This window comes from Bombyx mandarina, chromosome 02, assembly GCF_030267445.1.
Source record: "Bombyx mandarina strain Sakado chromosome 02, ASM3026744v2".
NCBI classification, from domain to species: Eukaryota; Metazoa; Arthropoda; class Insecta; order Lepidoptera; family Bombycidae; genus Bombyx; species Bombyx mandarina.
In genome coordinates, this window is record NC_143209.1 from 660,532 (window position 1) to 687,533 (window position 27,002).

Below are 27,002 nucleotides of genomic sequence, written 5' to 3' on the forward strand. Positions count from 1 at the left end.
CGCTGGACGTAACTTCTCGGGATCTTACAAAAAGTCCATTGAAAAAGTCTCAGTAAATGACCACCATTTTACTGAGATTATGTTTCATCTCATTTCATTTAATTTCACTCCATAATGTTATTTTTCATAAAAATAAGAATATAAATTAAAGTAAGGCTTGACCTAAAGCTCTTTGTTACAGGTCATAAAATCCCTTTAAAAAAAAGTAACATCAGAGCACTGGCTTGTAGATTTCATCGTATGGATAGCTCTTATTATCTAAGACATGTCTCTTTTTTATCCTACCTAAGCCGGTAGCCTTATGTTTCTCGCCGGATCTTCTCAGTGGGTCGCGTTTTCGAACCGGTGGTAGATTCTGCGAAGAACTTGTTAGGGCTAGAGTTAGCAACACCTCTGGTTTGAGCCCCGAGAGCTCACGTACGCGTTACCCTAGCGTCTATACGCTGATATAGTCTCTCAAGGCTATCAGCATAGGTAGAAAAAAATAATTACATAAATATGTTACTAGATGTATGCGTGAGGAACGATCTTCACGACGACCTAAATATAGAACGGATACGTGAGTATCTTAAAGTAGCATCAAAACGTTACTTCGACAAAGCGGCGCGACAATCCCCTTATCGTGGCCGCCACTAATTACCTATACGACCCAGACGACGGGGCAATGCAAAACCGCTGACGCCCGAACTATATCTTTTTGGATCCCCCGGATCCAAGCACTGGTCCTCGTCGAACTCTTCGTCGTCTTCGACGAGTGAACTAACTCACAGCTCACTGAGTTTCTCGCTGGATCTTCTCAGTGGGTCGCGATTCCGTTGCGGTAGTAGATTTAGCAGAGAACTGCTCTTGCTAGGGCTAGTCTTAGCAAATTCCCTCATGTCGAGCCCGTGAGCTCACCTACTCGACCTGCGAATAGCTAGGGTAAAAAAAAACGGTTAAAATAAATGCATTAACAAGAAAAAACATTTTAGGAAGCTTTTACGAACGAAAATGAACAAAGTTAGCGAACCCTAAAACCGCAAAAACAATTTATTTCAACTCACAACATGCTTGCCTTCCGACTTAAACGCGGTTTTTAGAATTTAAAATTATAAAATCATAAATTTTTATTTTTAACAAATTAACAAAAGTTTCGCGCGATTTGTCAATAGTGAAATTAATTCTAATAATGTGCGAAGTTAAAGTTACCGTAGAAGACAAAAATACTAACAGTAATGTAAGGGGTTGTGGCCTAATTATATTGGTTTTAAGAACGCTCTTTCATGGATTGAGTTGGTCGATACATTCCTTTGTGACGTTTTATGGGATTCGTGTGGTGTTTACGGTATCTAAAGAACAATTGGAAAACCCGATGATAAGCGAAATGATAAAATTCACACCGCTTTTCTTGACCAACTGGAATTTTGTGAGTATAAATACTGCTGCTACTTTTTTTTTTCCTACCTAAGCTGAGAGCCTTGAGAGGCTATATCAGCGTAACCTTAACGGTGAGTTCACGGGGCTTAAACCTGACGACGTTGCTAACACGAACCCTAGCAAGAGCCGTGTTTCGCAGAATCTACCACCGGATCGGAAACGCGACCCACTGAGAATATCCGGCAAGAAACTCAGTGGGCTGTGTCTGTGGCTTAATTTACTCGTCGAGCCCTTCGTCGCAAGCGACGGGTTTGACGAGAACGATGACCGGTGTTTGAGGTACCTAAAAGCACCGTTAGTGGATCGGGAGGATCCGAAATGACGTGTGCTGCTACTGTTAGCTTGGTGTGTGTCTATGTTTTTAGTTTTCTACCTATTCTAGTGACCGATATTAGATACACCGAATGAGTAAGTGAGCTCATGGGACTCAAACCTAGTCGATTTGCTAACACTAGCCCTAGCAAGAGCAGTGCTTCGCAGAATCTACCACCGGATCGGAAACGCGACCCACTGAGAGCATCCGGCGTGGAACTCTGTGGGCTGTGTCTGAGGGTTAAGTGTCTATATTTGTTTGTATTAGACGAAATCTTTGAAAGTAATTTTCAACCAACTTCAAGACACCTGAATGATTGGTCAAGTTGGTCGGTCGTCATACACAGGTATTTGTTTTTAAGGAAGCGTTAGTAAAAATCTTTAGTGGTTAAAATTATAATTAAAGATATGTACTTTTTTGGTTTAATTTAGGGTTTAATGTTGTTATTTTATTATATATTACGTTTTAAATACTTTATTTATTTATTTAAGGATTACCAACAGGGTTTACAGTAAGACATAAAATAACATTGACATGTATAGAGCAATTGATAACTGCAACTCTAAAATTAGAGGCAATCACAGCATGCATTACATTAATATATCAACAGAGTTTATAGTTTAGAGTTTATAGTTTTCTTGGTCGCAGACGTTTAAGGAGTTGTCCGTGGACATTTGATTATTGTACTCTTGTCTTTTGTGTTTATTTTCACACAGAAATAACGAATGAAGAAACAAGAAACATTCCTCAAGTTTTCCTAGTTTGTTTGTCTCGGGTTTTCATCCATAGAGATAATACACATAATGTTTTCATCTTCATGAGAAAAGGATCAAATGTCCAACATTTGATTATTGTACTCTTGTCTTGTGCGTTTATTTTCACACAGAAACGAGCATACGGCCCACCTGATGGTGAGTGGTTACCGTCGCCCATGGACTTCAGCAATGCCAGGGGCCGAGCCAAGCCGCTGTCTACTGCTTAATACTCTCCACAAGCCTCGTTTGAAAAAGGACATGTCATAGCGCTCGGGAAACACCGTGGAGGGGAGCTCATTCCATAGCCGGATGGTACGTGGCAATGGCAATGGCATCCTCAAGTCTTCGTAGCTTGTTTGTGTCAGGTTTTCATCCATAGAGATAATACACATAATGTTTCCATCTTCATAACAAAAGGATCAAATGTCCAACAATTATTACTCTGTTATATAGTAAAGTTGGTCTTTGCTTCTGTCGTCAAAGTCTTGCTTTATTCTTCTTAGTCGAATACTGCATTGCTGAAGGTCGTGTCCCTGAAAGCCCTTCGTGGCTCTTTGTACCATGAGCTTCCATTTCCTTCGGTTTTCGGCTTCTCTCAGGGCGGTCGCAACAGAGAGTCCAGTGGGCGCAGCTATCTGATCCGACCAACGGTTTTGTGGCCGGTCGGCGGGTCTTTTCCCTTCTACCTTGCCCACCACAATCTTTCAAGGTTGTCTGGTGGCCGCCGAGCAATGTGACCAAGTGACCAAGAACATTCTGGCAGAAAATCGTTGACAGTCTCGTTTCTATATGAAGTTGCTCGAGGATAGATTTGTTTGTTCTCTTGGCGATCTTGGCTTTATTAGTTCTTACGAATAACTCAGTAATTTTTGTCTGGCCTTTATCGAAAAACATTCTATGGGCTATTAGGACATTCAACAGTACCGGAACACCGAGGCAACGTTCTAGAACCTTCGTGAATTGTTTCGCGGAATATTCGAGAGATGGTATTATAGTTTTTTCGATATCTGTTTTTGATGTCTGACAACAGATGTCATTACTCGTACCGGCTTGAGATCGGGGAGGACATAGGCCCCGGATAATTCAGTGGAAGGGCGTTCTTTCTAGATCTAGATGATCCGTGGCAGAAAAGTGTTTCTAGGGTCGCACTCTGGACGTAAGCAGTGGTTACGGATAGTAGGAACGAACTGGGGTGGGTTGTTGCCAAAAGGGGGTGATGGAATCACTTCAAACAATGCTCATCATCCATCTCCTAGCATTGAAATGATCATAATATCACTTACGTAACGGTTACGATTCTCCGTGACATTAACGATCAATTTAAATACATTAGCATTATGACATTGATTTGATTACGTAATAGCTTGTGGATTTTCTAAAAACAAAAGAATAGGAATGTTAGTTCTTTATGAATGAATGATTTATTTTATTTCAGACAACAATAAGTCCACATGTGTACATAGTATCATTGAAACATACTTAAAATTAACAAACCCAATCAAATAAAAAATATACATTTATTAAAAGTAGTTATCAGTGGAATACCTTTCAAATATTCCATTCCCCTGATACCTACTTCGAACCAACCATTATTATTATTATTATTGTTTAGTCTTTATGTGTCCTTATTTATAGTGTCCTCTTAATACCAAGGCATCGCACCGTGTTACGAATACCAAGCCTTAGTATATTACCAAGCTGATGAATGATTTTTTATTGCTTAAATTGGTGGACGTGCTCATGGCCCACCTGGTGTTAAGTGGTTACCGGAGCCTATAGACACCTACGGCGTAAAAGCCGCCATCCACCTTGAGATATGAGTTCTAAGGTCTCAGTATAGTTACAACAGCTACCCCACCGTTCAAACCGAAACGCATTACTGCTTCACGGTAGAAACAGGTAGGGTGGTGGTACCTTCCCGAGCGGACTCACAAGACGTCCTACCACTATCCACCTATGGGGTTTCCATTACGACCGTTTGGCTGGCGACCTTTTGGTGTACATTATTCACCTTTGAGAGCAAGGGCAAGGATGCCTCGTTGCGATGAGCCTTGAAGTCGCTTCCAGCATTGTCTAGCTGAGGCTACCGACTTACATACGGACTCTGCAAGTAGATCGCTAGCTTTTTGCATGGATGGATCCCATTTCGAGAAAGCGGCACAACACGAGAACCCTCTCATCGTGGCCACCGGTAACTACATTACCGATCCTGCGGACCGAATGGTAAACAGTCGACGTCGCTCAAAACCCGTTATTTCGAATCCTCCCGATCCACTAACAATGTTTTTAAGTATTCCAACCACCGGTCATGGTTCTCGTCTTGTCGCTTGCGACGAAGGGCTCGGCGAGTAAATTAACCCACAGACCCAGCCCACTAAGTTTCTCGTCGGATCTTCTCAGTGGGTCGCGTTTCCGATCCGGTGGTAGATTCTGCGAAGCACTGCTCTTGCTGTGTTAGCAACGTCGTCAGAGTTGAGACCCGTGAGCTCACCTACTAGTTAAGGCTACACTGAAATGGTCTCTCAAGATCATCATTTTAGGTAGGAAAAAATATATAGATGGAGAGTTAAGAGATTACTTGCGTCTCACAACGGGGCGATGGTAATGTCATTGGTACTTATGTCTCCAATTTCTTTTTCCCTATCTGATAGCCTATGGGGCTATTTCAGCTACGTTTTGGCCGGTAGGTGAGCTCAGAGGGATCGGCCCGAGAGAGTTTGCTAACACGGGCCCTAGCAAGAGCAGTGCTCCGCAGAATCTACCACCGGATCCGGTGAGAAACTCAGTGGGCAATGTCTATGGGGTTTCGAAAAGTGAATGTTCCATGTCATTCTAGAATCGATCAAAGAAACATTTTTTATTTTTTATTGCTTAGATGGGTGGACGAGCTCACAGCCCACCTGGTGATAAGTGGTTACTGGAGCCCATAGACATCTACAACGTAAATGCGCCACCCACCTTGAGATATAAGTTCTAAGGTCTCAGTATAGTTACAACGGCTGCCCCACCCTTCAAACCGAAACGCATTACTGCTTCACGGCAGAAATAGGCAGGGCGGTGGTACCTACCCGTGCGGACTCACAAGAGGTCCTACCACCAGTGAAAACTATCGCTAGCTAGGAACAGATGCCATATGTTTTAATAAAGTCTGTAGATGTTCCATGTTTTATGGTCTCTAAGACTGTAATTTAGAGATCCGTTTTTTAACGTAATTTTAAAATACGTAAAACTTATCTGTCATTCCTTTAGACCTAATTACAATATGAAATGTTCAGATCCTGCGCACATTCTAATTGTTCAATGTCAAGACATAACTTCTGTCGCGGTAGCCATCATTGAACACATGCATGAACATTGACAGATGCCTGAATCTCGCTGACGACATTTACAAGATAAGCTTAAAGTAGAGAGTAAGCGAAAAGCTTATAATGAACTAGTTACTGAAAGTCGTCGTGGCCTAACGGATAAGACGTCCGATACATTCGTGTTGAGCGATGCACCGGTGTTCGAATCCCGCAGGCGGATACCAATTTTTCTAATGAAATACGTACTCAACAAATGTTCACGATTGACTTCCACGGTGAAGGAATAACATCGTCTAATAAAAGTGAAACCCGCAAAATTATAATTTGCGTAATTACTGGTGGTAGGACCTCTTGTGAGTCCGCACGGGTAGATACCACCGCCCCGCTCATTTCTGCCGTGAAGCAGTAATGCGTTTCGGTTTAAAGGGTGGGGCAGCCGTTGTAACTATACTTGAGACCTTAGAACTTATTCTCAAGGTGGATGGCGCATTCACGTCGTGGATGCCTATGGGCTCCAGTAGCCACTTAACACCAGGTGGGCTTTGAGCTCGTCCACCCATCTAAGCAATAAAAAAAAAGTTTCGAACAATGAGGTTTGGGTCGTCAGTCTACCGAACAATCTCACCCAAGCCAAGAACAATCACACCAATAGAAGATCTTATCTTTATTATTACTCTCCAAATATCTATAAAAAAGACAAAACAGCATTTTTTAAGTGGTTTGTTTAACTCAATCTTACTTTAATATCACCAACTAGCTAACCCGGTAGACTTCGCAGTGCCTCAAAATCGATAAATAAAAGACCTAAGCTTTTGTATAAAATAAACATCAAGGGAAAAACAAAATTGTTATTTTTATTTAATTCCGAGCATTTTCATATTTTTTCATACCTTTTAAACCTTATCTGGACTTCCACGAATAATTCAAGACCAAAATTAGCCAAATCGGTCCAGCCGTTCTCGAGTTTTAGCGAGACTAACGAACAGCAATTCATTTTTATATATATATGACAAGGCAAAAAGAATTTTATACACAAAATGAATTTAAATCTTGTGCTTACGGTAGTATAAGAAACAGTACATTACAAAAATACAGAAACAGGTAGCATTGTGTTCGAATCAAGTTTCTTGTAAAGCTGTTTTTGTCGGACTGTACTATTTATACCGAGAACTGGTTGTGCCTTTGACTGTAACGTATTTTTTGGTTGGACTAGTCGACGAGCTGACGGCTGACTTGGTGTTAAGTGGTCGCCGGAGTCCGTAGACATCAACAACTTTAGTCTCCAGTCACCTTGAGAAATAAGTTCTAAGGTTTCCGTTTTTATAGTACATCATCTCATCAATAAATATAATCAGTCAAGTCAACAGAGTTAACAGATTACTGGTGGCCCAGAGGCCTTTCCAGTTTCACCAGGACAGGTAATCGAACATAGGCTCAGCCAGGAGGGGTGGCATTTGCTAACGGCTACTTGAGCGTCTTCAAAGGAAACCTAACTACTCAAGAGTAGCTGCTTCGCGAATGAATCTTCTACCGGATCGGAATAGCAACCCGCTGAGAGGATCCAGCGAGAAACTCAGCGGGCTGATGCATGGGTTAGGTTGCACGTCGAACTCTATGCCCAGTTCGACGATTAGGGTCACTGGGGTCCCTAAGCCTGCTAGCGTTAGAGTTGAAGGCGTCTAATGCAGGGGTCTGATGGATCCGTAAGAACGTGTGGTAATTATGGAGATAGCGTCTCTATCGTTATGACCTGTGGCTGCGGTGGTGCCATTTCATTGTTACCTTAAAATGCTGGTGTTTATAGCGTGCATGATGCCTAGTCGTTGTCACTCACGGACTAGCCCAGAATGGCATAGCTGTAATACCATAATACCAGTTCTGTTATTGGTGACTACAAGGACGTGGTTGGTTAAATGCCCTCGGTGGATCTCGTGACCTGACTTCGTAGTGGCTCGTAGCACGCCAAGAGGTCCTCAAGGTCTAGCGATGATGGTGTCCAAGCAGAAATGTTAAATTTATTGATTTATTTAGTACATTTAAATCCATGATTGCTTATTCCGTATAAAGTCCATTGCCGAAATGATGAAAACGCCTAATGTTTTTTTGTCTATGTCGCTTATGTAAGAATACACAAAAATTATAATTAAGGTGTTGATGAAAATTGTGTTTTGATTAACTAATCTATATAATATGTATATAAAAATGAATTGCTGTTCGTTAGTCTCGCTAAAAGTCGAGAACGGCTGGGCCGATTTGGCTAATTTTGGTCTTGAATTTTTTGTCGAAGTCCAGAGAAGGTTTAAAAGGTAGATAAATATGAAAATGCTTGGAATTAAATAAAAATAATAATTTTGTTTTCCCTTTGATGTGTCCCTCGTTGGACAGATTCCTTTTGTTTGTTTTAAGTTTATTTTATACAAAAGTTTAGGTCTTTTATTTATCTATTGAGGCGCTACGAAGTCTGCCGGGTCAGCTAGTACTTTATATATTAATTTCGACGTGGGTTTATTTCCACGCCGAATCCTTTATCTCATTCGACAGGATCGACGAGAGCGACGACTGATGTTTAGAGTGCCTAAAGTCACCGTTAGTGGATCGGGAGGATCTGAAATGACGTGTTTTGGGCGACAGCGACTGTTTACCATTCGGTCCGCAGGGAGATGAGAGAGGCAGAGCTCATCCCTCTCCTCACCTAGCCGTCGCAGCCAGGGGCCGGAGAAGAACTTTTGCCCGACTCTGGCCCCTGTAGGAGGCGACCTCCCCCTGGAGAAGTTCACACGCGGACCTGAGGGGAGAGACAGTGCGGCGTGCTGCTCTATCAAATCAAATCAAAATTTGTTTATTCAACATAAATAAAAGTACATACTTGTTGAACGTCAAAAAAAAACTACCGCCAATTCACAAGAACTAGCCTCCGCCCTGAGAACAACTGGCAAGAAACTCAGCGGGAATGTCTTTTTTTTTTTAATTAGTTTTTTTTTTATATTAGTTTTTTTTTCGCGCTGCATATTCCACGGAACTGCTGCATAAGAGCAACCGGTTGGCGGTGTGTCGCGTTCCGACCTGGCAGGCTGGTTCTGATCCAGCGGGGTATTCCGGAACACCAAAGGCACCGTATGGGATGGTCTGTAAGGCTGCCGTATCGAGACGACCGACGTAGAGTCGTTGACTATCGCCTCGACGACCCATCGGACGTATTTATGGTGGCCTCGCGAGTCTGGACGAGTGGACCGCTGGAACCCCCACTCTGCCTGGGTTCTGAGCCGGGCGGAGATCGGACGTCGGCTGAGTGCAAGGGAAGTCGTTTAGTGGGTAGGGTCCTAAAACATCATTGGGCCCGCGGCTCTCAACTTCTGCAGACTATCAAGTCCCACATACTTCGCCCGTCCCCTAGGCGCGGGGACCTCGGACGGAGGTTCGGCCCCGGCCTCAAAAAAAAGGAGCTGGTATCGCACATTCTTATTTTGAAACACTGAAGAATTGAATTGAATTGAGATTTAAAGCATCGTACACTGTTTAGTCGTGTGCGTCTTTGAAATATTGCTAAGCGCTCAGAATCTCGGCAATAATTATAATGACAATAACAGACGCACGATTAAACCGTAAAGTTAGCTTCAATTATCTATACGACTCGCGTAAGCCGAAGAAAAAACATTAAAAAAACAAAAGGCAAGTCTAATTAAAACAGTCTACGCACAGAAATAGCAGCGTGATTGTTAATTGCTTTAATTATAAACAACATAATTGCGCTACTCTGATGAATATGAAGCTGTTTCTGATTCCCTTTTGAAGTCGGCTATAATTCTTTTTGTTCTGGAAACCTGAACTTCAGTCCAACATAGCCACTCTGACACGCGTGCTGGTCACGTAGGCCGTTGACGCTGTCAACGTCTATCACCACGGTAACCTTTATGGTACTAAATGACCGAAGCGATTGGGTTTTAAGTGATTTTTGTGCAAAAGCAGTCGAAAGAAGTAAATAATCTTCGTCCGGGAGGGGTCATTAATACATTGAGGTAGCTTAAATGTCATCCATCTTATTATTATTGTTGTTTCTTACGTAGTTTGGAGCCAGTGTCGGATTTAGACTATGGGGGGTATATTTTTTTGTATGGAAGGTAAAATTTGTTTCTGCTGTGGGGTCGCGTTGTGAATATTAATTTGGCGCTGGAGCAATACTCTGGTCTAATACGTTTTTTTAACCGACTTCAGAAAAGGAGGAGGTTCTCAATTCGATTGTATTTTTTTATGTTTGTTAACTCATAACTTTTGACTGGGTTAATCGATTTTGATGATCCTTTTATTATTAGAAAGCTGACGCTTCCCGTGTGGTCCCATTTCAATTTAGTTCAGTTCTGATAATGGTATCCATGAGAAAACCATATAAGTCTTAAATTTGCATTAAGTACGTGCGCGACAAATAGATGAATAACTCAATATCACGCCAACCGATTTCGATGATTATTGTTTTTAATGTATATTAATTAATTTGTTTTGGAATATATATATTTTTCTATTTGAAGTCGGTTTTTGTTAAAGCATGTCCATTTACAATTATTTGTGTATAAGTTTGTTAAGAAAATTTATTTAGGATGTAATCACTGGTCTTGTGCGTCCGCACGGTTAGGTACCACCACTCCGCCTATTTTTGCCGTGAAGCAGTAATGCGTTTCGGTTCGAAGGACAGTCGCTGTGTTGTAAAACAGCAACTTATAATTCATCTCTCAAGGTGCGTATAGATTTACGTTGTTGAAGTCGTCGTGGCCCAAAGGATAAGACGTCCGGTGCATTCGTATCTAGCTATGCACCGGTGTTCGAATCCCGCAGGCGGGTACAAAATTTTCTAATGAAATACGTACTTAACAAATGTTCACGATTGACTTCCACGGTGAAGGAATAAAATCGTGTAATAAAAATCAAACCCGCAAAATTATAATTTGCGTAATTACTAGAGGCAAAGCCACTTATGAGTCCGCGCGGGTAGGTACCACCGCCCCGCCTATTTCTGCCGTGAAGCAGTAACGCGTTTCGGTTTGAAGGGCGGAGCAGCCGTTGTAACTATACCGAGACCTTAGAACTTATATTTCGAGATGGGTGGCGCATTTACGTTGTAGATGTCTATGGATTCAGGAAACTCATCGTCCACCCATCGAAGCAATAAAAAAGGTCACGAGGCGGTATTTTTCACGGCGCCTCAAAGCGATACTCATGTAAGTTCGGTCCTGGTAATCGCTCGGAATCTATTTTCGGTTCACGCGAGAATAAAAAACAAGTATACTTATAAAATTTTGTATAAATTAATTAATACAACTCGACGCATTATTATTATTATAATAAAGTATTTAACACATCTGGTTATTTTAATTCGTCACAGTGTACAGAGCAAACGTGTACAGGAAATTAATATAAGAATATTTTTGTTTTAATTAATACAGTAAATTCTTTTGAGCGGCCATTTTGAAATTTTATTTTAAGATACATTGTTCGTTTTTTTTTTTATTAGAAAACAAAAAATTGTGTTTATTAAAAAAAAGACGTGTTCGCTACGACTGCCATTGTGTTTTAAAAGTTCCACACGAGAACGCGGTTTTTAGAAATTCTTGATCCAAAAGTGTTTTAAAGAAGCAAGAAATCTTGTTTTGAATCGTCAAGATGTGTCAAGTTCTTACGTGGAATCAAAATGGCGGAAATTCTGGAAAACGACGCTCAATAGTTTTGTGTTTTCGATTCATTTTTCATTTGTTTTTTCTGTTCGTACACATAGCGGTGTCCGTTTATGGCGTGCTCATTGTGTGTGAAAACATTAACAATAAAATTGATCTACTCAGGCAAGTTTCTGTGTTTTCGTTTGGCTATGGGACCAATTGGAATTTCGTAAGTTTGTTTTGTTTTTTATAATTTATTTTGTATTGCTTAAATGGGTGGACGAGCTCACAGCCCACCTAGTGTTCAGTGGTTACCGGAGCCCATAGACATCTACAACGTAAATGCCGCCACCCACCTTGAGATATAAGTTCTAAGTATAGTTACAACGGCTGCCCCGCCCTTCAAACCGAAACGCATAGAAATATTCTTTGTGACCGCCCTTTGTACACTGAATAAAAATGGTACTCTATTAATAGTAGTTCGAAGTGAATCTTTCGGTAATGTACTTAAATTTTTATATCACATGTCATATTCAAAAAAGCGCAGGCTAGTTTTGATTTCTCGGGTTATTTTTTTGACTAATCGATATCTATCTTTTAATGAACAAGTTAAGTTTAATTTTGATACGCACAAAAATTAATTCAGGCATTGAAACTTTGAAATTTATAAAGTGTTTAAATTTTTCTCTATTCTTAAAGGATGAAATTTTTTTTTTTCAAAAATTCACCTCTGAAACTGTTTCACGGCAAAAATGAGCAGAGCAGCGGTGGGGTAAATATTACAACAAACAGACTATTTATTACTCACTCAAATATAACATATACATATATTTATTTTAAGGTTACTTAATAAATAATAATCTATACTAATATTATAAAGCTGAAGAGTTTGTTTGTTTGTTTGAACGCGCTAATCTCAGGAACTACTGGTCCGATTTGAAAAATTCTTTCAGTTCTAGATAGCTCATTTATTGAGGAAGACTATAGGATATATAACATCACGCTACGACTAATTCAAACTAGCACCAATAAGTAATGTTTTAAAATCGGGGTTTTTTTCCTTTTGAGAGCTTCCGCTGTGTGCTGCGGAAACGGTTAAATTTTCGCTAAATAATGTACGAATTATCAGAATCGGTTCAAGCGTTCTCGAGAAATGGGTGAACCTACATAGTTAAAAAAATGTGGTCGAATTGATAGCCTCCTCTTTTGAAGTCGGTTAAAAGGCATGATTTTAGTACCTTAAATAGCTCCTTATCATTCTATTATCCAAAAATATTTTAACTTTCTACGTAAATGAAAAGGCGGGTGAAATTTTGCGTTATGCCAAAGTAGCTATTTCACGCGGACGAAGTCGCGGGCAAAAGCTAGTATACTCAATCTATACTAATATATAAATCTACAGTGGTTTTTACGGATGTTCCGTTATAACTACTGAACCATACATCCGATTGACTAGAAACTTGGTATCCATATAGAAAATACATGTACTTAATGGATAGGCTAATATTTATATGAGTGTTGGACTCCCTACACCAGTTGCGGGGGCGTTAATGATGAGAATCTTTGTGGGCGTGAGAAATAATAATGTTAATTTTAAATGCCCAGCGAAGCGGACGGGTACAGCTAGTAAATTATAAATCAACAGAATTAAGATGTCAAATACGGAAGGTCGAACGCGCAAAACATTCGCTGCTTGAATATGCAAATATGTTCCGGCTGACAAACAATTAATCATTTTATATATCCAAACTAATTTATTTCATTTTTCAATTATTATTATTATATTATATATATATATATATATTTACTTTTAGCCATTCTTAACTATAATACTAAATTGTGTATATTATTGAATAAAATTAAATTTATTTATTATATAAAAAAAAGAACACAATATTCCTAACCTAAAAGTACATGTTATTATCAGCAACATGCTTCGTCAAAAAGTACAATACTTACTTTCAGCTGCAAGCGTCGTCATATGTATCATTATGTACATATCATTTTTATGTATTTCATTTTTCGGAGCCATCAAGATCACGACTGTACCCCGGAACTGGTACTTATAACTCCTCCGGGCCATAAATATGCATGATCGTGCTTCCAAATTCTATGAATATTGTTTTAAATAAATTTTAATAAATTTGAATTAAAAATAGTGTAAGAAAAATGTTTTATTGTAAAAAAGCGTTTGTTCCTTTTTGCAGGATATTATCAAAATAACCCTTCTACTCATATATGTTCATAACATATTTATAACTACTGATACCATGCACCACACGCTTTTTTTTTACAATAAAATCATTTTTTCTTACACTATTTATAATTCAAATTTATTAAAATTTATTTTGTATCATTTGTTGGTTTTTCTATTAAAGCGTATTTTGTTAGTTTTTTTTAAACTATTATTTATTTTTCATTTTTTAGTTGAATTTCAATTTGTGTAATTTTTTTTTTCCAATTTGTTTTAATATTGATTGTCATCGGACCTTAATAAGTATACCAAATTTTGAGTTAATCCGACGTTTTGAAGGGGGTCAAAATCATGTTCAAAGATTCCGTTACAAACATACATACGTCTGAAGCTAATAAAAGCGTATTAAAAAGGGGGGAAGCCTTGTCTAGACACGTCCTTACTGATCCATCAGATTCAATAAGTCTTGCGTTAGACACCTTTAGCTCTAACACTAGGAGCAGGCTTAGGGACCCCGGTAACCGTACTCGTCGAACTCGACAAAGAGTTCGACGTGCAACCTAACCTAAACATCAGCCCGCTGAGTTTCTCGCCGGATCTTCTCAGCGGGTCGCAATTCCGATCCGGTAGTAGATTCATCCGCGAAGCAGTTGCTCTTGAGTTGTTAGGTCTCCTTCGGAGGCGCTCGGGCAGCTGTTAGAATTCCCACCCCTCCTGGCTGAGCCTTTGCTCGCCCACCTGTCCCCGTGAAACTGGAAAGGCCTGTAAGGTCAGTAATCCTTCAGTCATAACAAAAATAATCGCAATTATCAAGCCTCATTATCACATTACGATATAAGTTTATTATCTAAACTACAACTAACCGATACTAGGGTCCGTCTGTCGAAAGTCGACTGATCTAAATTCATTTTATGTCTTACATTTTCTCTTTTGTTTTATTATTAATCTTTTGTAGCTCTGGAGCCGTCAATAACCATTAAAGAAATATACCCATTATTACTGACAGAAGAGAAAATGGCGCTAAACTATTGTATATTTGTTTATGTTGTGTTTTTTTTATTGTTTAGACGGATGGACGAGCTCACAGCCCACCTGGTGTTAAGAGGTTACTGGAGCCCATAGACATCTAAAACGTAAATGCGTCACCCAACTTGAGATATAAGTTCTAAGGTCTCAGTATAGTTACAACGGCTGCCCCACCTTTCTAACCGAAACGCATTACTGCTTCACGGCAGAAATAGGCAGAGTGGTGGTACCTACTCGTGAGGACTCTCAAGAGGTCCTACCACCAGTAAAAATTAAGTTAACATTGTGATTTTTTTGCGTAGTTGGGTGGACGAGCTCACAGCCCACCTGGTGTTAAATGGTTACCGGAGCCCAAAGACATACACATAGTTAATCCCGCTACCTACTTTGAGACACAAATCCCAATATTTCCCAGTACAACGGCTAGCCCTTCACGGCAGAAGTAGGCAGGATAGTGCTAGCTGCTGATTCACATGACTACCAGTCAAACCCCTCTCTCCGATCTTAGTGTCATGGCGTTGTATGAGCTGTTCATCATCTCGCGTTTCGGTCTAAACAGTGCAAAATTTTGGCTCGGAACTTATCACAGAATTGTATTGACGGGAAACCGCGTGGCCTAGCTTCTTCTCTCTCCTCAATACTGAGGATCGTGACCAGGAAGTCGTCGTGGCTTAAAGGATAAGGCGTCCGGTGTATTCGTATCTAGCACCGGTGTTCGAATCCCGCAGGCGGGTACCAATTTTTCTAATGAAATACGTACTTAACAAATGTTCACGCTTGACTTCCACGGCGAAGGAATAGCATCGTGTAATAAAAATCAAACCCGAAAAATTTTCATTTGCGTAATTACTGGTGGTAGGACCTCTTGTGAGTCCGCACGGGTAGGTACCACCGCCCTGCCTATTTCTGCCGTGAAGAAGTTATGCGGTTTGAAGGGTGGGGTAGAGTCTGTTCCAAATCATTCCACGCCATTTGCTCCTATTTGCGGCATAATTAGTATCATTGGAAATAATGTTGCGTATATCTGCCGCACCGAAGTACGCCCGTACCGATTCTAGGACTTACTTCTCAAATCGCGAGGAGATAATGAACTGTTATCAAAACTGGTCATCATCGATAGATCACGCAACGCATATAACCGAGCGTGCAATTAATGTATTAATAAATACATACCTAAATAATTAATTCTTATCTCAATTAAGGCGACCTCTTGTGAGTCCACACGGGTAGGTACCACCACGCCGCCTATTTCTGCCGTGAAGCAGTAATGCGTTTCGGTTTGAAGGGTGGGGTAGCGTTGTAACTATACTGAGATTTTAGAACTTATATCTCAAGGTGGGTGGCGCATTTACATTGTAGATGTCTATGGGCTCCAGTAACCACTTAACACCAGGTGGGCTGTGAGCTCGTCCACCCATCTAAGCAATAAAAAAAAAAAGGTGAAGTACGTTGACTTTAGAATCGTAACGATATTAATGTTTTGCTTCAAACTTTTAAATTAATTATGGTCGAATTTCGACTACTGGGCGACCATTAGTATTTATTAATCAACTAGCTGACCCGGCAGACTTCGTAGTCCCGCAATCGATAAACAAAAGACCTAAACTTTTGTATAAAATAAACTTAAAACAAACAAAAGGAATCCGTCCGACGGGGGATACATCAAAGGAAAAACAAAATTGTTATTTTTATTTAATTCCGAGCATTTTCATATTTATCTACCTTTTAAACCTTCTCTGGACTTCCACAAATATTTCAAGACCAAAATTAGCCAAATCGGTCCAGCCGTTCTCGAGTTTTAGCGAGACTAACGAACAGCAGTTCATTTTCTATACTAATATTATAAAGAGGGAAGATTTGTTTGTTTGTTTGTATTGAATAGGCTCCGAAACTACTGAACCGATTTGAAAAATTATTTCACTGTTTGGAAGCTACACTATTCTCGAGTGACATAGGCTACAATCTTTTTTTAAAAAAATAGGGATCCTTACTAAAACTCCAATAATGTAACCCAAGGTGTAAAAAATTGCCGTATTCTTTACATCGCGTGCCCTGCGAAAACTATTGATGATAGAATAAAATAATGTACTACGACTTTGTAGAACACATTATTATTTACAAAAAGTGTCGCGACAGCATATGTCTAACTATTATAGTTGTGCCGCAGTAAGTGTTATTTTATTTAAAAAAATAAAACAACGTCAAATATTCTTGAAATATTTGTTAAAGACCCGAGCAAAGCCGGAGCGGGCCGCTAGTTACAGATATAGACAATATCGGCGCACTAACATCGCTGTGCTATTGAAACTTGAAGTTCAAAAAGGACTGTCACGACGAAACAAGTTTCACAGGAGTCATTTCTCTGACGTATACGACAAAAAATAATCATATTCATACTTAATTGTTATTTAGTAGAGGTCCCGCAGTAGTCGAAATTCGACTATAATTAATTGGAATTGTAAGTTTGTACACTATTATGATTGTATTTTATACTTCTATAATCACAAATTTCGCCAAGACTACACTAATAGACAAATAATATTAAAGACAAACCATATTAATCTATTCTCAATTTGACCACAGACGTCAAGAACAAAAGTTTGACAATAAATAGTATGCATGCGTGTGTGCGTCAAATACATGGTATGTAGTGTGTGTAATGTTTTCTTTATTGATTTAATGTATCTTTTCTGCATTATTTAAAAAAAAAATTAGCATTGTGCACTTCTTCTGTATATTCTCTATAAGTGTGGAAAATGCCATACTCCTCCGGGCGCGCAATTTTCCTAAAAAGGGGTACAAAGTTTTTGCTTCACGTATTAATATACTGATAATATCGGCGCACTAACATCGCTGTGCTATTGAAACTTGAAGTTCAAAAAGGACTGTCACGACGAAACAAGTTTCACAGGGGTCATTTCTCTGACGTTGACGACAAAAAATAATCTTAATCATACTAAATTTTTTGTTCGTTCGTTAATTTTACTATTTATATACGTATTTCCTCCATCGTATACTTAGATGCGTTACATAATGAATGCGAATGTAACTAATTAAGTCGAAGTTGATTTCCTGTTATGAATTTTTTTTAGCCGTGGCCTTCATAATTGCGTGCGACATGCGATCACTCCGCTCGTGGCTAAGCACGTCTCAGAACCATTCAGTTTCTTAACGTAAAGAAATTGACAACTTATATTTGCTGTCCATTGTCATTGTCTAGGCCTATATAGGTATTGCTGTATAGGTATCAGTGAAAGACTGATTCTCGTTGGGTGATTTAATGAGTAATTACGAGTATGGTTACAAACAATGGTAAAAAGGAGGAAAAAAGAATGAGAGTTTGCTCTCCTTTTTTTTTCTATCTATTCTAGTGACATCGACGGGTTCTAAATTCACCGAACTATAATAGTAGGTGAGCTCACGGGGCTCACAACCTTAGGACGTTGCTAACACTGACCCTAGCAAGAGCAGTGCTTCGCAGAATATACCACCGGATCGGAAACGCAACCCACTAAGAAGATCCGGCGAGAAACTCAGTGGGCTGTGACTGTGGGTTAATTTACTCGCCGAACCCTTCGTCACAAGCGACGGATTCGACGAGAACGATGACCGGTGCGTGAGGTTCTCGTGTCGTGCCGCTTCTTCGAAATGGTTTTATTTCTCGGCTGCGCGTGCGCCTTTTATAGGCAGCCGCGTGGTGCGGGTCCGACAATAGTGACCATTGCACATCAGTGCTATCAGTGCTCAATATTAATCACAGGAAGAGCTGGGAGGAAACGTAAAGCAAAGATTATCAATGTTGGAGAAATAGGTACGGTATTTCCAGAGTGCACAGTTAGAGGTCCTTCCTCGTAAAGTCGTGGTCCTCATGTTTGAGGGTCGTGTCCAACTCCATTCACGACATTCGTCTGTTGGGCCGTCTGTATCTTTGGCTACTTGAACAGTATTGTAGACGGTGGAAACAAGGTTAGTGCGGATCGGACCAGACAAACGTATTAGGCTTAATTTCCTACCACTTGGCCAGTAACCACCAGTTTTACAAGAATTTCTCCGTATTTTCTGGTGATGTGTCGGAAGTATCTTAAGATTCTCTTGAATTAATTAATGTTGGTTAGATGTATTTGAACATGATAACGTGTGAATGAATTGCATTATTATAGTAAAATATTGCTGCGAAAAGAGTGTCATGAATCAAGGTGCGGAGTGAGAGGTCCGTATATTGCTGTCTCTGTTCAACGCGATGACGATTAAAATATTCTAAAGGAGTTCGGTCGGATACAAACTATGAAGTGCCTTTAATGACAGTACCCTAAGTTTAAGCTTAACCAGAAAAATGTATCATACACAGAGCGCCCTAGTTCCTAAGACTCTGCTGTTAAATTAGGCACCATTGGAAGGATCGTTCACCCGAATAGTACAAATATCCGTTTAAATCAATTATGATAGGATACATTTGCATTTTTTGGTCAGGATGAAATCGTTGACTGAGAAAGATAGACGCGATGTGCAGATTTGTACTGGTGGTAGGACCTCTTGTGAGTCCGCACGGGTAGGTACCACCACCCTGCCTATTTCTGCCGGGAAGTAGTAATGCGTTTCGGATTGAAGGGTGGGGCAGCCGTTGTAACTATACTGATACTTTAGAACTTATATCTCAAGGTGGGAGGCGCATTTACTTTGTAGATGTCTATGGGCTTCAGTAACCACTTCACACCAGGTGGGCTGTGAGCTGGTCCATATATCTAAGCAATAAATAAATAAATAAAAAACTTTATTTATTTCAGTTGTTCCAAACGTGCTTTCTGGCTCTTTCGCTGATCTACGATGTACTGGAATGGCTGAATAAGGTGGACACAAATATTGCTACAAAAATCCAATACTACAGAGACGTGATTTTTTCCGGACTGGTCGTGCCCTTGACGTGTGTAAGTGAACTCAAAGATGTCTTATTGTCTCATTAACTGCGTCGCATTTTATTACGCGCGGACTTAAGTGGTAGATAGGAAATCATATCAAAACCTTGTGATCTAACTATAGGGCGTTCTAGAAATTTCATAACGCCATCTATCTGGTGCTACTGTAAATACGCTTATAAAGCTTAATAGCTTTGTTTTAAATATGTCGTAATTATTATTAAAAAAAGCTTGAGATTTATCGAAATCTGTTCGAAAGCTTTTTACGCACAACGACAGATTTGCATCAAAATGTTATATATATATACATTTTTTTTTATTGCCCGTGTAGACAGACGCGTACGGTAGAGCGTACGGCCCATTTGATGGTGAGTGGTTACCGTCGCCCATGGACTTCAGCAATGCCAGGGGCAGAGTCAAGCCTCTGCCTACCGTTTAGATAGATTAAAAGTAAATAATTGTAGTAGGAAATTTTAAGAAGAGACACTATTGAAATTATCTTGTGATCTCAAATACTTGAAACCTCCCTTACTCCAAAAATTCACAAAATAAATAGTTACGTATTGAAAATCCTTTAAGCTGTAACTGGCTTACAAAGAAAAGGTGTTCCATCGCAGATGTAATTCAAGATGAAAAGAGCCTCGCCTGGACTAAGTGTCCTGCAGACTATAAACATTGCAAAGTAACCATCGTCCTTGAGACATGAGGTCGGACTCGCAATTGACCACAACCGCCTTTCTTCATCCCTGACATAAGCAGAATAGTATTCAGGTCGACCAATTCTGAATCCACGATCACCAGCAAAACCGAAGATTGTGGATCGCAATGCGCTGTTATTCAATGCTGTTGTCAACTTTACGTTTGTCTGATGTCCGTTTTTTTGGGAGGCTTACGAACAAAACTACCCTCAAATTTACTATTAATGTCTATGAATATATTTATCAACCCACATAACTAGTCAGGTCATAAGTATTGTCACACAGTAAAAACTTTTCTTTTAGAATGCTGGCCACAAAAAAGTTTATTGAATTCGAATTTCGAATTTATCATGAAAATAAAAATGTATACTTTTAGAATTTTACTCATTTTTAAATATGGAGTGGACGCTTAAAGAAGACCGTGTTGCAGTTATTGCGTTGCATCGTTGCGGTTACGCGCCAATTCAAATTTTTAACATACTGAAAATTTTTAATATAACCAAAAGATTCGTTTATCGTACCATCAAACGATATAATGAAGACTCTAGTGTAGATGACAGGTCAAGAAGTGGTCGCCCTCGGTCTGTTAGGACTCCAGCAGTGATAAAAGCTGTGAAGGCGCGAATTCAAAGAAATCCCAAACGTAAGCAGAAACCGTTGGCCCTTCAGATGGGGTTAAGCAGAACCACGGTGAAAAGGGTGTTAAATAAAGACTTAGAGCTTCGGGCATATCGAAGAAAAACAGGACATCGTTTGAATGCTCGTCTAATGGACCCGAGACTGAAGAGATGCCGCGCTTTGTTGAAGCGGTACGCAGGAAAAATATATCGGGAAATTCTTTTTTCGGATGAAAAATTTTTTACCGTAGAAGAGAGCTACAACAAAGAAAATGATAAGGTGTACGCACACAGTAGTGAAGAAGCGAGCAACCGTATTCCGCGTGTCCAACGAGTTCATTTTCCATCCTCGCTCATGGTATGATTGGGAGTTTCTTATTGGGGCTTAACAGAGGTACATTTTTGTGAGAAAGGTGTAAAAACGAATGCAGTTGTGTATCAAAATACAGTCCTGACGAACCTTGTGGAACCTGTTTCTCATACCATGTTCAATAACAGGCACTGGGTATTCCAACAAGATTCGGCGCCAGCTCATAGAGCGAAGAACACACAAGATTGGCTGGCGGCGCGTGAAATCGACTTCATCCGGCACGAAGACTGGCTCTCCTGCAGTCGAGATTTGAATCCGTTAGATTACAATATATGGCAACACTTGGAGGAAAAGGCGTGCTCAAAGCCTCATCCCAATTTGGAGTCACTCAAGACATCCTTGATTAAGGTAGCCGCCGATATTGACATGGACCTCGTTCGTGCTGCGATAGACGACTGGCCGCGCAGATTGAAGGCCTGTATTCAAAATCACGGAGGTCATTTTGAATATACTTTACTGTCATAAGAATCTATGTTTTGTTAAGTTCATTTCGGTATATGAATGGTTACATAATGAATAAACTTGTTTCAATTATTTTACATTAAACATGTGACAGAATTTATGACCTGACTAGGTATATCCCCTGCTGACATAGGCCTCCACCAAGCCTCGCCAAAAAGATCATAACGTAATTTTAACTTTTTTTTTATTGCTTGTTGGGTGGACGATCTCACAGCCCACCAGGTGTTAAGTGGTTAATGGAGTTCATAGACATCTACAACGTAAATGCGCCACCCACCTTGAAATATAAGTTCTTAGTATAGTTACAACGGCTGCCCTACCCTTCAAACCGAAACGCATTACTGTTTCACGGCGTAAACAGGCGGAGTGGTGGTACCTACCCGTGCGGACTCCCAAGAGGTCCTACCTCCAGTAAAAAAAAAATCTTAACTACGTAGATCTTAACTCTGAACGTAATTTTACGTAATTAATTGTACTTTTCAGTTCATATCGTCAATGTTTTGGATCGTGTTCTCGATAGACAGGGAGCTAGTGTTCCCCGAAGTCTACGACCAGATCGTGCCATGGTGGTTCAATCACTGCGTACACACTAACATCACCATAGTCGTCATAATTGAGACGTTGCTGCAAGCGAGACGCCACCCAAGAGACTTGAAGACAGAGGTCATCATGAACGGAACTGTAGGCGTCGCTTACGCCATTGTGTAAGTAATGGTTGGAATTAGCAGACCCTTCTAGGCCACTTGTTGTCAGCGTGCTTGCAAGACCGAGATTCCATTTATTTCTATATGGCAGTTGTACTAATGGAATTGACATCTTATCGCAGCGGGTCGCCACCGGTTATCATTCTCGTTGAACCCGTCGCTTGCGACGAAGGGCTCGACGAGTAAATTAACCCACAGACACAGCCCACTGAGTTTCTCGCCGGCTTTTCTCAGTGGGTCGCGTTTCTGATCCGGTGGTAGATTCTACGAAGCACGGCTCTTGCTAGGGTTCGTGTTAGCAACGTCGTTAGGTTTGAGCACCGTGAGCTCACCTAGTTAAGGTTACGCTGAAATAGCCTCTTAAGGCTATCAGCATAGGCAGGAATAAAAAAAAAAGCAGCGGTTCGCCACACAAAAGCGTCTCTAGCCCATGCGATGCCCATCCGTCTGCAATCATTACGCTACCACCTCCTTACGCCCTTCAGTAAGCGCGCAGTCAAACTGGAACAGGTCCAAATGGAAGAGGTTCATTGAGTGCTGAGATTGGCACCCTCTGACACCACTGCGCCCCCACCTTGCACCATAGATAAAGCCGCCTGTGTCACCGCATATGTATACGCTGTGATGTCTAGGGACTTCAGTTGCGGCAAATGTAAAAAGTTCATAGAATGTACTGAGGTTGGCGCCCTTTGATACCGCTGTCCCCACGCCCTGCACGACAGATAAAGTCGCGTCTGTCACCGCATATGAATACGCTGTGATGTCTAGGGACTTCAGTTGCGGCAAATGTAAAAAGTTCATAGAAAGTGCTGAGGTTGGCGCCCTTTGATACCGTTGTCCCCACGCCCTGCACGACAGATAAAGTCGCGTCTGTCACCGCATATGAATACGCTGTGATGTCTACGGACTTCAGTTACGGCTCAAGATCTGGACGGGCTGTAAATTGGTCTGGCCATCTCCACAAAACAACTTTACACCAAATCAAATAGAATTGATTGCTATATCCGTGCGGACTCACAAGACGTCAAGAGCAGGACGTCTTGTGAGTCTGCACGGGTAGGTACCAAGGCCCTGCCTATTTCTGGCGTGAAGCAGTAATGCGTTTCGGCTTGAAGAGTGGGGCAGTCGTTGTAACTATACTGATACCTTAGAACTCATATCTCAAGGTAGTTGGCGGCATTTACGTTGTAGATGTCTATGGGTTCAGGTAACTATTAAACAACAGGTGGGCGTTGAGCTCGTCCACTCGTCTAAGCAATAAAAGTAATCCTCATTTTTAGTTCATCCCCAATTCTTTGTGCAGGTACTACGCGATTTACTTCTTCGTGAAACGCTGGTTGTACGCCGTTTTTGGCATCATGACCTGGTGGCAGGTCTGTCTCTACCAGCTACTGATCTGGGGGTCGTGTTTCGCTTTCTACTTCCTTCAGTTCCCGGTCAACAGGCTCTTCCATCGGGAGGAGGTCCCGTCCCTCCGGGAGATCAATGAGGAGAAGACGGGTCCTCCAGCAGAAGAGGATATGGACATAGATGTTTTGCATGATTCAAAACTATCTCCTTTAGTTGAAAAATCTTGGAGTCTCAAATACAGGTCTATGAGGGACCAAATGGAAAATTCTAGATTATAAAATGATTTTTATCTGTCTAAAGCTTTAGATCAATTTTTGTGTTAAGTCTTTTTAAATGTTTGAGATGCTTGTGGCAAGTGTCCACAGCAGATGCGGTGTGCCTTGTGCCATGGTACCAAATGTGTTAATTCTGTTGTCCCATGCCAAAGCGGATGGCAAAAGACATTAGAAATAAGGAAACTTTGTGTGTGTTTGTGTTTGTAAATATAGTCCGGTATGCTTAATGCAAGTTTTTTAACGTTCTCGTTAGCGTAAAAGTTAACTCAAATTTGTATGCAGTTGGAAGAGCGCCCCTAGTGGCAAATACAGGCAAACGGCAACTGTCGGTACTTGAACCATTGTACCATGGTTCACTTGCGGACTAAATAATAATAGTAATGGTTGGTTCGAAGTAAGTATCAGTTGAATGGAATGTTTGAAATGTATTCAACTGAGAATTCCTTTTAATAAATGTATCTTTTTTATTTGATTGGTTTTGTTAATTTTAAGTACCGTAAAATGGGGCGATTAGGGACAAATTCCAACTTTATGAGCAATTTTAAGGTAGTTGTTGATGTATATAATGCTATATCAGGATCAAAATGATTGAGTCTTGGGGGCATCTTTGTTGTCTAATTTAAAATTATGCAACTAGCATTCCAGTTTAAGCAAAAAATGCAAAAATAAGTGTAATCCCTATTTACCCGAAAATTGCGGTTAATTGGGATGAAATGAGAAATTTCCTAGGGTTGGCACTACTTTTATTTTTATATATAGTTTTAATTTATTTATTTATTTAGTTGCAACAACAAAGTGATCATCAATAATAAAAATTGAAAAACTGACAAAAGTACATGGCAGACATCACCTCAATTATAGGTGCAATCGACAGTGCTGATATTTCTATCTGGGTTAAGAGATTAGGTGTGTCGGTTATTCCATGGATTAATCAGATGAATACCCCCACTCTGAACAAATATTAAATATTTTATTATGTATTACTTAGACATTTTTGTCCACCTTGAGATTTCATTGATCTTGTTACATGTCTCTGCAAAATCGACTTACTTGAGTCGACTATTATCAAAGCCGGCAATGTGACTTTTGGACAATTATTGGTAAATCAGAAAAACGAATTATTGACTTTGTATTCCATTGGCAGTTACAAAACTCTTCTGAACGACATCTTAGATAAGTAACAGGTTAAGTATTAACCTTTATTTAATGCAGGTTTTGAACCGTATTCTTTGAAGGAGACGATTATATTCAAATCAATCTGTATTGACATATCAATAACGTTTTTTTGTCCAAATGCACAGATTGCCACCTTTGATAATAGACGACTCACTTATATTAAATTGCTTATCTATTTCAAATAAAGACTTATTCCCAATTTCGCTTCGAATAAACCAGATTTTTACCAACAAATTTAAAAAATATTGTTATAACTACATAGACAACCCTACAAACCTGTACCTATTTATACTTAGGTCGTTTCCATTTCACGTATTCTCATCCCAATTGACCCCTTTTTCGTTGTTATTTGTACCTAAGACGTCCCCAATATCCCCAAAAACAACAGATTTTTACATGTATTTTTATTTAATCAAATACATTAAAACCAATAACAACTGAGACTTACCTTTAATATATATGCTGGTTCAAACACTAAATAACTTTTATAAATCATAGTCGTCTTCTATTATTATCAAATAAATAAAAGAGAGCAAAGTTTCTAGCACTAAATTAATGACCACCACAGGAAGTTAATTTGAAACGCGATTTTTTATAAGTTAGCAGCTATTATCATGCATATTCAGAGTTGTTTTGTGAACTTTGAACATTCTACTATTAAACTACAAAAAATGGAAGATTTTGCAACGAATATAGAACTTATATTGAGCGTCGAAAGATTTTCCCGGTTTTTTCCCGATTCGCCTGTCAATCCCTAATCGCCCCATTTTACCGGTATGTTTCAATGATATTATTCACACATGTGGACTTGTTGTTGTCTGTAATAAAATAATTCATTCATTCATTCATTCATTCATTCATTCATTCATTCCTTCATTCAATCATTCATTCATTCATTCATTCATTCATTCATTCATTCATTCATTCATTCATTCATTCATTCATTCATACATACATACATTCACTCATTCATTCACTCATTCATTCATTCATTCATTCATTCATTCATTTATTCATTCATTAATTCATTCACTCACTCACTCACTCAATACAAATTTGAGATAACTTTTACGCTATCGAGAACGTTTAAAAACTCTCAATAAGCACACTGATGATGTCTACTTGCCGTTAATGCCTAAGAACTTGCAATACTGTGATAATTGGGAAACCAATTAAAACAATAACATGTGATAATATTTATCAATAAATCAATGTGATCGAATTGTCTTTATTCTCGGTTTTTTTTTTTTCTACCTATGCTGATAACCTTGAGGGGCTATTTCAGCTTCGCCCTAACGTTTGTAGGTGAGCTCGCGGGGCTCAAACGGAGATTTGCTAACACTGACCCTAGCAAGAGCAGTGCTTCGCAGAATCTACCACCGGATCGGAAACGCGACCCACTGAGAAGATCCGGCGAGAAACTCAGTGGGCTGTGTCTATGGGTTAGTTCGCTCGTCGAGCCCTTCGTCGCAAGCGACGGGTTCGACGAGGACGGTGACCGGTATTCTCGCTAGCGTTATCAAAGCGTGTGGGGAATCTTATTATTATAAAATTAACGAAATCGGATGATTGTTGATACACAGCTAGACCTAGCGGAATTAATGGGGGGACTATCTACCACGTTAAAACAATTGGTTGAAGTTGCATTAGTTTTTATTTCTATTTGAGAGTTTACTGGTGGCCCGGAAGCCTTTCCGGTTTTATCAGTGCAGGTGGGCGAGCAAGGGCTCAGCCAGGAGGGGTAGGATTTGCTAACAGCTGCCCAAACGCCACCAAAGTCGAT

General features: G+C 40.0%; 1 protein-coding gene across 2 annotated transcripts; it reads left to right on the forward strand.

Moving 5' to 3' along the window:
* The first annotated feature begins 1,035 nt into the window (after nucleotides 1-1,035).
* LOC114252531 (androgen-dependent TFPI-regulating protein) lies at nucleotides 1,036-26,448 on the forward strand. 2 transcript variants are annotated; one of them, XM_028187027.2, is made up of 4 exons: nucleotides 1,036-1,405; nucleotides 19,439-19,579; nucleotides 22,198-22,418; nucleotides 23,722-26,448. In XM_028187027.2, exons 1-4 carry the CDS (start codon nucleotides 1,169-1,171, stop codon nucleotides 24,044-24,046), a joined length of 924 nt encoding a protein of 307 aa, XP_028042828.2. In that variant the 5' UTR covers nucleotides 1,036-1,168; the 3' UTR covers nucleotides 24,047-26,448. The 2 variants fall into 2 exon arrangements, with proteins under 2 accessions (XP_028042828.2, XP_028042829.2); XM_028187028.2 differs by lacking the exon at nucleotides 1,036-1,405 and adding an exon at nucleotides 10,832-11,663.
* The last annotated feature ends 554 nt before the right edge of the window (nucleotides 26,449-27,002 follow it).

Bases quoted from the DNA above. Each gene is read 5' to 3' on its own strand.
- LOC114252531 (XM_028187027.2), top strand. From the start codon at position 1,169: ATGTGCGAAGTTAAAGTTACCGTAGAAGACAAAAATACTAACAGTAAT. The intron at 1,406-19,438 runs GTGAGTATAAAT...TATTTATTTCAG, and splicing joins TCTTGACCAACTGGAATTTT to TTGTTCCAAACGTGCTTTCT. The intron at 19,580-22,197 runs GTAAGTGAACTC...TGTACTTTTCAG, and splicing joins TGGTCGTGCCCTTGACGTGT to TTCATATCGTCAATGTTTTG.